At 39.2% G+C, this 13621-nt stretch overlaps 1 protein-coding gene across 1 annotated transcript in view; it reads right to left on the minus strand.

Moving 5' to 3' along the window:
- Positions 1 to 1329: 1329 nt before the first annotated feature.
- GASK1B (golgi associated kinase 1B) overlaps positions 1330 to 13621 on the minus strand; it is a 40126-nt gene continuing 27834 nt past the window's right edge. The window contains exons 3-4 of the mRNA XM_007466136.1: positions 4441 to 4667; positions 1330 to 1537 (exon numbers count right to left, since the gene is read on the minus strand). Coding sequence (XP_007466198.1) covers positions 1330 to 1537; positions 4441 to 4667 — 435 coding nt within the window. The remainder of the gene's footprint in view (positions 1538 to 4440; positions 4668 to 13621) is intronic.

Raw genomic sequence — 13621 nt, forward strand, 5'->3', positions numbered from 1 at the left:
TAGAGGATAGAATGCATTATAAACATCCTTAAATTGTATTTCTAAACTGAAAGAAGTCAGTAGAGTAGCTTCTTAATAAGGGATGGGGGGGAGGGTAATAATGATTTGTTCAGGATTTGAAATCTGTATGTGACCATCTATCAAACACCATTAAGTGGACACCTTCAAGGACATGAAGACTCAACACAGGAATACTATGTGTTCATGTCCTTCTACCTCATTAAAAAGTTGGTAGAGCCTGGAGAGAATTATTTGAGCCTAACTAATTTTGGCTGTTTCAGTTCTAGTCATGTGCTTTCATTGAGGAGAATTGATCAGCGTCGGGTTTTAACTGATGTTGTTCATATTTTTCATATTAGAATAAGCCAAGCAATATATTTAAACACATTCAGTACCCGGTCCTATGGTCAATATCTGGACAATATCAATTAATTCAGTTTAAATATAATTACACAGAACAAATTAGAAGAAATCCACTGTTATTAATGAAATATACAGAAATTATAGTATATCCTTGGTAAAGATGACAAAAAGTGTAAAAAGAGCATCCACTTAACAAAAGGATACTCTATAAGTATAGTTTCACATGTGTAAATACCTTATAACTGTTGAATGTCTAAGCCACTAGACGTAAGTTGGAGCGAAACTGAGAGAGCAAAACTACTTAATGTATAAATCTTCGGATATGGATGGTTTCTATACTGGCAACAAATACCTTTCTAAAAAGGAATGGAAAATGCGATTCTTGAGCTCAGGATCACAGAGCTGGCTGGTCATTTATAGGTACAATAGAATATACACTGGGGGTTTTACAAATAAACCACCATTTCTCCTAAGAATTACTGTAAGCTCTGAGGTTTCTGGAGATCATACGCCTCCAATTTCCAACATAGAGTTGCCTGTGCGTAGTGTTGAGACTGCTCTATGTTCTAACAATTAGCAACAGAAGGACGTCCAGAACCGTTCCCATCAGAGCAGCAAATTATTAAAGGAGTCACTACGTCTGATTCACACTGTCCTATTAACCAACACGAGAGATATTTTAACATGGCTACCTGGGATAATAATTGCAACCATTCTGTGCTCAGATGTTGCGACTCACAGGTCATGGTGTTGAAGGAAAATGTACACCTTTTGTAGCAGTATAACTGTAAAAGCTTTTAGAGTCTGCTTATAGTGTTCAGGCTCGTCATATATACTTGATTAAATTCATTTATTTTGTGTATTCATTGCTACTGCCTCATCCCTAAAAGGACTTGAGGTTTGTGTACTTGATCCCAAAACAAAAATGCATAAATATATGTAGAACTCTAGCCACAGGACCTTTTGCTACTCATTCATAGGTAACACTTTGGCCCCATGTGCAGTGATGTAGGTGAGCAGGACTTTGGCTCTCTGTTCAACTACATCGATAAGCTTCTCAATTCCTTGTCTACCTCCCTGACTCTCCCAGTAAACTTTATCAAGAAACAGAGACTGAAGGAGTTTCTGCCGTAAGTGCTGGCTCTTCAAAACAGAAACTGCAGATTCAGGAAACCTAAAAAGAGAAAATGATATTTCATTCTTCGTAATTGCTGGGAAATATTATGCCTTACCCAATGGCTCTGCCCTTCATTAATCTGGCAGAAATCACACTATCAGATAATACCTTGAGAATCAAAACATTTTTTGTCACTGTCAAGCTGACACATCTCTTAATAATTACATACTAGAAGAATAAGTTTCAAGGGAACTGCATTTTCTATACCACTGAGAACTTGACATAAATACCAATGTCTAACTTAAGGTTATAATATGTAGGCAAAGAGAGGCACGGAATGAGAATGGATTCTGATAACCTGGAAAAATACTTTCCTCAATCTTAAGCTCCATTGCACCCATAGAAACCACTTTAATCAGTCAAGTAGAATCGTAACCTTATAAGTGTCAACATGGGGTTTTAGGCAAGGAAATATGAGAAGAAAAATGCTGACAATTTCAGTAAAGTGCTCTTCTAGACGAGAAGATGCATGACTGAACTTAATGAGAAATAATCCAAAATGTATGTAGTAAAGAGAAAGAAATCATTCCAAGAGGCCCAATTAAATAAAGAACTGCCTTTGGTTCAGATAATACTTCAGGATTTCTCAGAATCTGGGAACATTCTATTAAACCGGAATACTAAATTGTTTTCAAATAAATTTAGCGAAACTCAAGTTTGAGACCCAGGGCATTCCACAATGAATCATCTCTCTGGAAAACCTGAGGTCAATTTAGAAGGATCCTTGCTGAATTACCTAAAGAGAGTGCATTGCGATTTCCGCTCTTCATTTAGGAAGAATAAAGTCAGGGGTCTAGCATATACATTATCTGAAGGACTTAGTAAAATATCTGGTTCAAAATTACCTGCAACGTTTTGCTGAATCTCCAATTTGGCCTCTCTCCAAGCTTTCATTAAAATGCTGATGAAAGCACAGTACAAATATTGGGGTGTAATAGTAAACTTAGCTCTTCCTTAAAAGCTAAAACAGAACGTATAAAAACTAAAACAGAACATATACTTGTTTCAAGAGTACAGTCTGCCAGGAGTTTCAGGTCTCTAAGTACCTTCTCCAAAAGTCAGTGGAGCAAGTTGGGGATAGCACTGAGGGAGCATGAATACAGCAATCCACGTGCTCCAGCATTTCTGATGCTGCAGAGAGACCAAAGGCCACAGAGCTGGACGTGCTTAAAGGATGCTAATCAGATGCTCGGAGCTCCCCGAAGACATGTCCTATATAATTTAGTGACCATAGTACTAATTAAGTAAAGAATTTTTGCTCTATGAAGTACTGATAATCCATGATTTATAAATTCTATGGCCCTTGAACTAATTTAGCTGTGGCAGAATGTACGAGATGAAACTGCTAAAACCATGGATCTCTTTAGAGACTAATCCTTTTCATAAAGGAAAATCAAAAAAATTACCTGACTTTGCATTACACTGATTAATAGAAATATTCTATGCATAAATCTGGCTTAGCACAGTCTTCATTTTTGCTGTTGAATGGGTAAATTACATATTCAAAGAAGATTTAACTTTAAACTCATTACTCCTCATAATGCAGTTAAGGTTAAATCCTCTTTGAAAGCATAAATAAAATGTTATTCATATTTTTATAAATGTATAGGATAGATGGATTCTCCAGGCATACACTTAATTCTAAGAGGAAATGCAGGGATTTAAAGAAGACCCCATAATACCAACTCAGTAAGTGATGTCTCTGGTATGTACATTTTCCTACACATAAAATTTCCTGAGCTTAGACACTTAGAAGAGAGAATCTAAGAGAATCCACAAAGAGGTGTGAAGAATGAGTATTAACGGGGAAAGACACAACAAAAACTCATGAAAGTGGGGCTCCTGAAACTCTCATTGTCTCTAGTGTCAAAAGACCATAAAATCCACATTACCTAATACATGGAGCTAGGAAGAATTGTTGAAATATGCTTCAGAGTTTTATTAACAAGAGAAATAGGAACAGCAGAAACACCAAGAGTCACTGCAGAAAAATGACTGGACTTGGACTTGGAAGACCTGGCTTCTACCTGGCTTCTTTTAGGCTCGCTCCTGTGTCCCCAGCAGTCACTCAGTTTCACAAAAGGCTGGTTGACTGTTTCACTAAAGCACCCTTCTATCTTCAAGTTCAGACACACACCCCAGTTTCTTCGTGACCCTGATTTCTCACTAAGGTACAAAGACTATGAAGTGTGCTTTTTGGGGGGAAGCACTGAAATGTAGCCTCAACCTCCATGGTTGGGGGCGAATAGCTCAGACTCTGTAGTGAGGTTCCTGCCACTATGGAGTATCTTAGTTTCCTATATTTCCAAATACTTCTTGAGTGTAACTCAAGATACTTTTCCCCATAATCTATGTCTATGGAAGGATTTTCAGATGCTCAGAAAACCTCCTACTTGAATTAAACAGCCATTGTCCTTGGCTACCGTGTCCTACTCAGCCGACTGGCTCTGACTTCCCATGCGCTGATCCAAGTCACTGAGTTTATTCTGCCTTTGGACATCCTGCCCTGTCAATATCAGCTCTTCTGTTAGTTCCCCGGTCCTGTGCCCTGGTAATGGAGCCCCTGTCACCTGCTCAGCCCTGCTGTGCTGCTTCCTATTCCACAGATCTCCACATGACTCCAACCTCACCCACATGGATTTTCACAGTGAGGGTCAAGCCGCATGATGGAGGTGAAAGGCAGCAGGACCTTTGTAGGTTGCACGGGTCCGTGACGGTAAGACCTGGCGGCACCCTTATTCTGTTCCCCTTGGGTTTGGTTCCCTTCTCTGGGCTTCCATTCCCAGATTCTCTTTAAGGGCTAAATTGATCAGACACAGGATGTGAGTCTTCTCCAGACCTTACTACTTATTCAAGAGAAATGTAATGTCCTACAGATATTACTACATCAAGAAACTTACTCTTTGATGCCTTCTAACAGTTTGAAGTTCAAGTTATCTTCGCTTCTGTCAAAGAAACCCTTGTTGTCTATAAAGACCAAGTGCCTTGGGTCCTGCTTTCTCTGGACAATGTGGGCTAGAGCCACGGCATCCTGGTTGTCGCACTTCGGCCTCCGTCCACTCTGTACACAGGCATCTTCCTTCCTAGGTCGGAACCCACAGCAATTTATATCCAAGCGATTATAAATCTGCAAAGGGAAAACAGAAACAATTCCGAGATGCTGAGTAAAAACAAAACTTGGGAAAGTCAGAAGATTTCCAAAGAATGAGCGCTTTCTAAATAGCTGACTTGCCAGAATCTAATTGGGGCCAGGCTCATTTAATTAAAGGCAACACTTAAAGTCCAAGGTTCATATCCTTCTGACTCAGCGATGGGTCTAAGCATTGCCAGATCTGCTAACAGCTCCAAAGGCAGGTCATCCAAGCTAAGCATCTCCACCCTTAATATTCAGAGTTCCCCCTGACATCATACACCCATGCGTGGCCAGAAGAATCTCTGCTCTGATGCTACCCGGGACAGAAGATAGAAACGGTTGTACTTCAACACATCCAGAAAACCTGAGTTATCTCAGAGGCTCTAAAAGTGTACTGCATCCCCTAACCTCTCTGGATTTCAGTATTGCAGTGTCTAACGTGAAATAACAGAGAAGAAATCTATTGAAAAGATGCGCGATCCAGTAATGATAGCCAAGAACACTCTATGTATGGAGCCCAGAGTTAGATTTTAAATAAGTAAGCAGAGTGAGCAGAACATTTGGGCCTATTGGTGTTTATTGTGGGTAATAGGGCTGCTGCCCTCTAGAAGAGGGCAAACAGATTAAGTAGGAAAGGGAGAATTGGTTTACTTCCATTTCTTTTGGGCAAGGGAAGAAATAATATTTATTAATCAGGGTAAAGGAAAGCCTAGGCTCAGGAGTTAGATAAATTTAAACTCAAGTCTCTTCTCTCACACTTTTCAGCTCCACGACCTTGTATAGATCCCTTTACATTACTGACTCTCAGTTTAATTATCTGCGTAATGGGAATGAAACTATTCACCTTGCGCATTTAGTGGGAAGATTAATGAAAGTGTCTGGATACACACCAGCCCTGACCCAGGCATCTAGAAGATACTCAGAAAAAAAGAAAACTGTCATTACTACTGTTGAGACACAACGCACACACTATATGAAGTGATTTACCTCAGAAAAAGCTTCCAAGGCAAAAGGTAATTTCTCCATTTCAGTGAAGGAAAACTGAACCTCAGCGAGGTTAAACAATCCGCTCTGCTACTTAAATATTAGTAAGTAGCAAATTTAAGATTCAGACACAGTTGTGTTCGTCTTCAGAATGCCACGATTTGCCCCCAATATGTCACGTTGAATAGTTTAAGGCTAGTCAAAGATTGTACAGACACTCAAAATTCAAAAGATGGCTCAACACAGAGTGTCATTTTTATTCTTTTGTCACTAAACTCCCATCCTTTCTCTTCTTCCTGGGTTTTTGCAGATCCTGTGGGGCTGTGGCCACTTGCTAGGGAACGGATGCAGAAAGAGTAGTACCAAAATTGAGCCTACTTTGAAACAATTCTTCATTCATTCATGCAACAGTTGTTTATGTAACATCTTCTAGCCCCTAGCAGTGGGCCAGGCACCAGGGCAAATGTCACCCGTGGCCAGCACCCCTCCACCAGCACTAATTCCTGAGGAAAACGAAGTGGTTTAATCTTGTCTCACCACCACGGCAAACTCTGAGAACTTGACAAAGGACCCTCCTCTCTGTTTTCTGCAGGTAAGTAGCCTTGGTGTCAAACAGCACACTTTGGGAAGCAGGAATTATAAGAGAAGTTAGCACAGGCCAATTTTCTATGAGGTTTATATAAAAGCAGTTACATGGGATGGGGTGGCCCATGAACCACAAGCACTTGGACAGTTCGGAGGGTACAGTGCTGGTCGAGCAACAAGTCTACAGATCAGGGAGGGTTCTGGCAGAACTGACTCCAGGCAGCCCATCCATAGGGTCATGAACCTAACCAGTGGTTTATCCAAAAACGTCACATCGGCTGACTCCAGGGCATGGTGAGTTCCCGGGGCTGGTTCAAAGTTTCCCAAAGGTGGGCAAGAATGCCCAACCACATGACTGCAGGTTACATGAAACAAAGCATAAGTTGGAAACTCTTAGAAAAATGTACTGAGCCCTTTCTTCTCAATTTGATTTATTTTATGTAGCACCCTGACTGCCTTTGACTATAAGAGAAAACAAATGATATAGAGAGATTGTATATGCTCACCAGTTTTTAAGTTACCATCGGGGGGTCAGGGAGAAGGTAAAATTAACTCTTCTGAGGTTGTTTCTCACCCGATGTCCCCCCTTTTTGGGGTGGGGTTTTTAAAGTTTGCTTATTGGACTCAAGAGGATTTTTGAGAGTGGGCTGACTATTTTTGAGGGCTTGTCTATAAAAATATATTGCCGGTCACTTTCCGATGACTCTTTTTTATATCCATTAGCTAATAATTCTCAAAGAATCCTTTACCCTTTTCCCATCATCTTCATACGTTTTTATCCAATTATAATGACATTATATACAGGGGGAAAAACTTAATCCCTTTCACTTTGGCTACAAAATCAAGGTGTGTTGTGTTGGACATGTGTGTTTAGAACTTAAATTTTAACGACAGATCTACCAGCCAGTTCTTAAATGGTGCTCTGAACCCTAAGCTCTTTCTTCATTTTTGATTTCTAGTAGCGGGAAAGGACCAAGACATATAGCAATATTTCTGTTGTTTCTACAACAAGGACACGAGTATCATATATGCTACTGCTAAATAACAAGCACTCTAACGTTCAGGCCTAACTTTTAGTACTTCTGTAAATGTTATACTTTTCTATTTTTAAGCTAAAAGAAAGCATTAAAAGTTAGAAGTGGGACAGACCGGCTTAGGGCATCTTTTTACTATCTTCTAACATTGGACTGTTTCGAACAGTACACTTTTAAAGTGTTTTGTCTGATCTCATTTTGAATCACTCAACAGTCTGTGATGATTTCACCACTTCCCTGTCAGACTGTTGTGCCCTTCAAGTCTCACAGACCTTGTTATTGAAAGTCGGTGTGTGCGTTCAGCTTAACTTCTCTTCCAAAAATATTTATCGTTCCTTTTTTGCAGATCTATACATGTACCTGGTGGGTATGTTAACACATGTTGAGTGTGTGTGGTGTGTGTGTGTGTATACCTACAGATAGAGAATCAGATTGCAAGGCTTTAAATACTCTGAGTTTTACTTTGTTTTTCTTAGCGTCCAACTATAGTAAATTATGTCTTTGTATTAATAACCTTGTCTAGCAAGGGCTTAAGCAGCTCTTAAATCTTGTTCCTAGCTCTTCCCAGAATTCTGTTTATAGCCTCCCTTTCAAACTGACATTCAATATACCCAAAATAATTTGACCACAAAACCATAATCCACTCCCTTAAATTCAACACCATTTTGCTTGGCATTTAATTTAGTTATATATTGAATATATTTCCACTTACACTGAGCAGAGTTTACCCACTTTTTAAGGCCCAATAAAGCACATCCTAGACATCTATATATCCATAAGTATGGTTTTAATATATGTACTTGTTTAGTCCACAAATTAAAACAATCATTTCATTTAAGTGTCGCATGATCAGGCACCATAGTTACCGTCTACATGTCTATGTTCTTAGATAATAATCCTACAAAGAAGCCTATTTGGGGGTAAATCTTGTCGGTTGAGCAGTTAGGTGTTGATCACCATTATTGCAACTTGTACAAATTCACATCTCCTTACCCTTTAAAACAAGGAAAATCTTTTGCAAAATTGATCTTCTGAATCTGAAGATTCCTGCCAATGAGGAGTTTCTATAAAATTACTCTTTCCTCTTTTAGGAAAATATATCTTTTCAATGTTTACCTAACTAAAATTATACTCAGAAAATTCAGGTGTTCCTGCCAAATATTTTGTTGTTGGGGATATTTTTAGATATCTTGCCTTCTTCTCAAGTTTCTTTTTTCAATCCCATTTTCCTTTTGGTAGTGTGAGTTTTGTCTGTAAGAAAAAGTGTCATAAGAGTGACTCAAGTTATGTGCACAGAGCCCAAACCAGGATGCCTCAGCCGTCCTGACTAGCTCTCTAAGGCCCAGTAGAAATCTGCAGAAATCCAATCACTCTCCATACTTCTGCACCCCACCCTTTCTACCTGTGTCTTCAAAAAGTGGATCTGTGGGGGTTTCTTCTTATCTCTTTTTCCTCAAAGCAAAGCAATTAAATGATTAATTTTATTGCCCGAACAAAGGCAATAAAAATATTCTAAACATGCTGCTAATATTAATAATGAAAAACATAATAGCAGTCATTTACTGAGTGTTGGGTGTGTGCCAGGAATTGTCCACTTAATTCTTTACATGGATTATTCGACCTTCATAGCAACCCTAAGAGCTAAGTGCTAACAAGAGTCCCATTTGATGAATGAGGACTGACTCAAGGTCCCTCAGCTGATGCATGACAAAAGTCAGGCTTCCAACCCAGATGTCCATCACCTTGTATGTCTCAGGGGCATCTTCCAACGCGGTGCTGCAGAGAGATGAGTACATTTGTGCAGAATGTTAACTGACCCAACTTGCAATAAGTACTGGTCACAGGTTTCAACAGAAACACAAAGAACTTCATTGCAAGAGTTCAGGGAAAATCCGTGTAGGAGAGGATATTATAGTTGGGTTTTAAAAGACAGGCAGTATTAGCTAAAAAACAGGCAAAGGTGTGAAGGTAGCAAATCCAAAGGCATCTGTAGAGAACCTGAGGGTATGTTAGACCAATGCTTCTCAAATGGTCTGCCATGAAAAACCTAGAGGTTTTGCCTTTTCTCTCCCTGGACCCCATATTCCATGTGGCCTGTTGCTTTGTTAAAAGATGATAAAATAGAGGTTATCGTATCAAGCGAAGTAAGACAGAGAAAAACAAATATCATATGATGCCACTTATAAGTGGAATCTAAAAAAAACGATACAAATGAACTTATTTACAAAACAGGAACAGACTCACAGACACAGAGGACAATCTTACGGTTACCAAAGGGGAAAGGAAGGGAGGGATACATTAGGAGTTTGGGATTAACAGATACACACTACTGTATATAAGAGAGATAAACAACAAGGACCTACACAGCACAGGGAACTACATTCAATATGTTTTAGTAACCTGCAATGGAAAAGAATCTGAAAAAGAGTAGATATCTATATGTGTATAACTGAATCACTTTGCTGTACACCTGAACTAACACAACACTGTAAATTACCTATACTTCAATAAAAAATATAAATAAATGAACACCTTCGTTCATAGTTAAAAATGCTTAGATTAGATTCATCTAACCATCTCAAGAACTCAGGGATCAAGAGCTTCATAAAGACCATATTATGATAAATGCTCTTAAAAAAAGTATTCACTATCCTTTTTTTTTTCTTTTTTGGCCGCGCTGTACACGGCAGGCAGGATCTTAGTTCCACGACCAGGGATCGAACCCGTGCCCCCTGCAGTGGAAGCACGGAGTCTTAACCACCAGCCCCCCAGGGAAGTCCCATTATCCTTCTAATGAAACTTTGAAAAAGATAATACAATAAAGTAAAACAAAATGATCTATTACTAGAGAAATGACATTTTGAAAAATACAAAATACCAACCAAATATTTTGTTAGATTCAACAGACAAAACTCCTCTACCAAATTGACATCAAAGCTTCTAAAGGCTTGTCTGCAGTGTTTCCCTTCTCTCTCCATGGACGGGTCTGGACTGGCTAGGGCAGCACTGTATGAGTCCACGCCACACGGGCAAGGGGAGCATCAGGGCAGGGAACCAGAGCCAGAGCTGAACAAGGGCCCAGTGCCTGTCTGCAAGCTCCGCTACCATCTTCTCCTGCAGGGCTGGAAGAGAGGTGACAGGCAAGGGGGCAGGGCATCAGGAGAAGATGTCAGAAAAAAAAAAAAAAACAACTGAAGGGAACCAAGGCCGGATGTGCTCGGAAGCTGAAGAGAGAGTAGAATGAACATGTACTATCTAACAGAGAGGAGAAATTCCCTGGACCCAAAAATTTATCTCATTCAGTTCCTTTCATTAAATTACATCACCCCATCTATTTTTCTACCTCTTTTTCTACACCTCTCTAAGGATCTGAGTGAGCACACACACACGTGTGTGTGTGTGTGTGTGTGTGCGCGCTTCTGGTTTGTTAAGTCAATACCTCAAGCTTCTCACCATCTCGTTTCAAGTTATTTGTTTTAAAACTGCAACTTTGGGGGAGGAGGGATACATTGGGAATTTGAGATTAAAATATAAACTCTATTATGTATAAAGTAGATAAAAAAAAAACAAGGACCTACTGTAGAGCACCAGGAACTATACTCAATATTTTGTAATAACCTAAATGGGGAAAGAATCTGAAAAAGAACATATATATATATATATATATATATATATATATATATATATATATATATATATATATATATGTCAAAAAACAGATTCTTTCCCCATTTAGGTTATTACAAAATATTGAGTATATATATATATATATGACTGAAGAACCTAGGGGTAAGACGGGAATAAAGACACAGACCTACTAGAGCATGGACTTGAGGACACGGGGAGGGGGAGGGGTAAGCTGTGACAAAGCGAGAGAGTGGCATGGGCATATATACACTACCAAAAGTAAAACAGATAGCTAGTGGGAAGCAGCCGCACAGCACAGGGAGATCAGATCGGTGGTGTGTGACCACCTAGAGGGGTGGGATAAGGAAGGTGGGAGGGAGGGAGAAGCAAGAGGGAAGAGATATGGGGACATATGTGTATGTATAACTGATTCACTTTGTTATAAAGCAGAAAGTAACACACCATTGTAAAGCAATTATACTCCAATAAAGGTGTTAAAAAAAAAAAAACCTGAATCACTTTGCTGTACACCTCAGTCATTGCAAATCAACTATACTTCAGATAAAAAATAAAGAAAATGTAAAAATATAAATAAAATTTAAAACATTAAAACTGCCCCTTTACAAAGAAAACTGCGTTTTATAAAGAAAGTTTAAGTTACACAATGAAGCATGTAATGAGTGGAATTGAACAATTCACGGTAGTAACTCATCCAACACTTGGTACAGAGCAGGCACTTGACATATGTGTACCATTGACAGAATTCTCCCGAGAGCATCCACTTTGCATTTGGCTATTTACAAAGCTCCTCCAAAACATTGTCTTCTTTGGGAAGACCCAAATAAACAAAATGATTCTGGCAGAGTAAGACATGGGTCTTTTTAGAACAGCATCCAGTGAATGGAGTGGGAAAGATGGGCAGGGAGCAAAAAGCAGGGCTGCCTGTACTCCTCGTTTGCTTCTGGTTGGCATCTTTACATGGTTCAGTTTCACTAACTGTGGACCATGGAGTCTCACAGCCCATGGGGAGTCCATGGAACACCCTGCATGCAAGAGGCATTTGAAAAACAACATGCACATGTGACAGAAATAACAATAGCATTGTAATTTGCAGTTTTCTGGAAGATTCCTTTGAATTCCAGTGATCTCACTTGACACCTCATTTGTTTTTAGAAAATGCACGGAGAGAAAACTTTCAGTATTTACTTTATCTCAAAAAGGCAAAAAAACAGTGAGAATTGTCAGCCCCACCCTAGGAAGAGAAACACAAGCATATGGACTTACTTACTTGTCAGCTAATAACTCACACTGGAAAATCCTTGTACTTGGATTTGTCTTGATGTCAATCAATGCACTGTTGCCATGTTATCAGTGGAACCAGATTTGGATCCCTGTGGTCTAGTGGGTGTGTGGATCTCTACTAGATCACAGAAAAGGGCGACCTCAGACAAGCACCCCGGCCCCTATGGTACTTGTGATCACAGACCTAGGCCCATACCTTGGGAGCTCAACAAAACAAAAGCAAAAGCAGCCTTCTCACCAGTCTGCACCTGTATAGCTAGGGAACTCTCATCTCATGAAATAATAGGTTTCATTTTTCTTCTGTGCTGCCATGGCAGCAGCTAGCCTGTTAGATGAGTATGCATGCAAATGTGACCAGCAGAGTAGCTGGTGAACGATGAGAAAAGTAAAAATCGTTTGCGGTACATATATCTAATTACGGGCATCAGTTCCCCTGTGCCTCGGCCTCTGTAAACAGTAGTCATGACTCTACACCACCTATACTCCAGAATTCCACACTTAAAAATAACTATCAGTGTATACCAATTCTATGCAGACTCTCCAGTTTCTGCCCCATTACTGAATCATACGTAAAGGCTAACAGTGTGTTTTTATATATAAGTAAAACTATTTTTAATGCTACAATACATTTGGATCTATTTCTACAGATGCAATGTTTGAATTCATGTACCTCTGAATAAATACCAGAAGTCAAACATCATTCTGCCACAGAAAGACTCTGGAGAGAGTCACTTGTCACCAGGCAAGTGACAATCTATTTTTAGAGAAAGAAAATTCACGTTCTGTAATTTGCACAAGCAGAGCTGCGTGAAAATAGCCTGCCAAAGGCACACGCACCCTCCTGTAAAGATTTACAAAGAGCACTTGACTAAGAAAAACAGTAAATATTTTATGAAATTCTGATTTATAGAATGGATTTATATGAAGCAAATATTTAAAACAGCAATAAAATAACCTTAATATAAGTACTCTTTCTTAAAAATACTTTCTTTCAATGAAATGAAACCGCATTTTTAATGATTTAACATTAAACAGGGGTGCCAATAATTTTTAAATGATGCATATTTACATCTCAGGGAACAGTTCATTCACAGCTTTCCCCTTGCTTGACTTGACGTGCATTCATTTTTAGCATTCTTATGGAATTTCTATCTGTTTTATTTTCCTCTATTAGGTAGTATTTTATTATAAGGATAGTGACAAAAATGAGTAAAGGTAAACTAAATGACTATAGCAAAACACAATTCTGATTATGGTGACAAAGATTCTTTGCTTGACCAAAGTCAGGCTCCTGAACTTTCTCCGAGTCTTTTCACGCCCTTCCTTATAAAATCAAGTTTTAGCAAGAACCCTGCAAAGTCAGTTTAACCAGGAGCCCTCACCCTTACAGCTACCTGATCACGCTCAATACCTAAC

Source organism: Lipotes vexillifer, unplaced genomic scaffold (genome assembly GCF_000442215.2).
Source record: "Lipotes vexillifer unplaced genomic scaffold, Lipotes_vexillifer_v1.1 scaffold1118, whole genome shotgun sequence".
Taxonomy (NCBI): domain Eukaryota; kingdom Metazoa; phylum Chordata; class Mammalia; order Artiodactyla; family Lipotidae; genus Lipotes; species Lipotes vexillifer.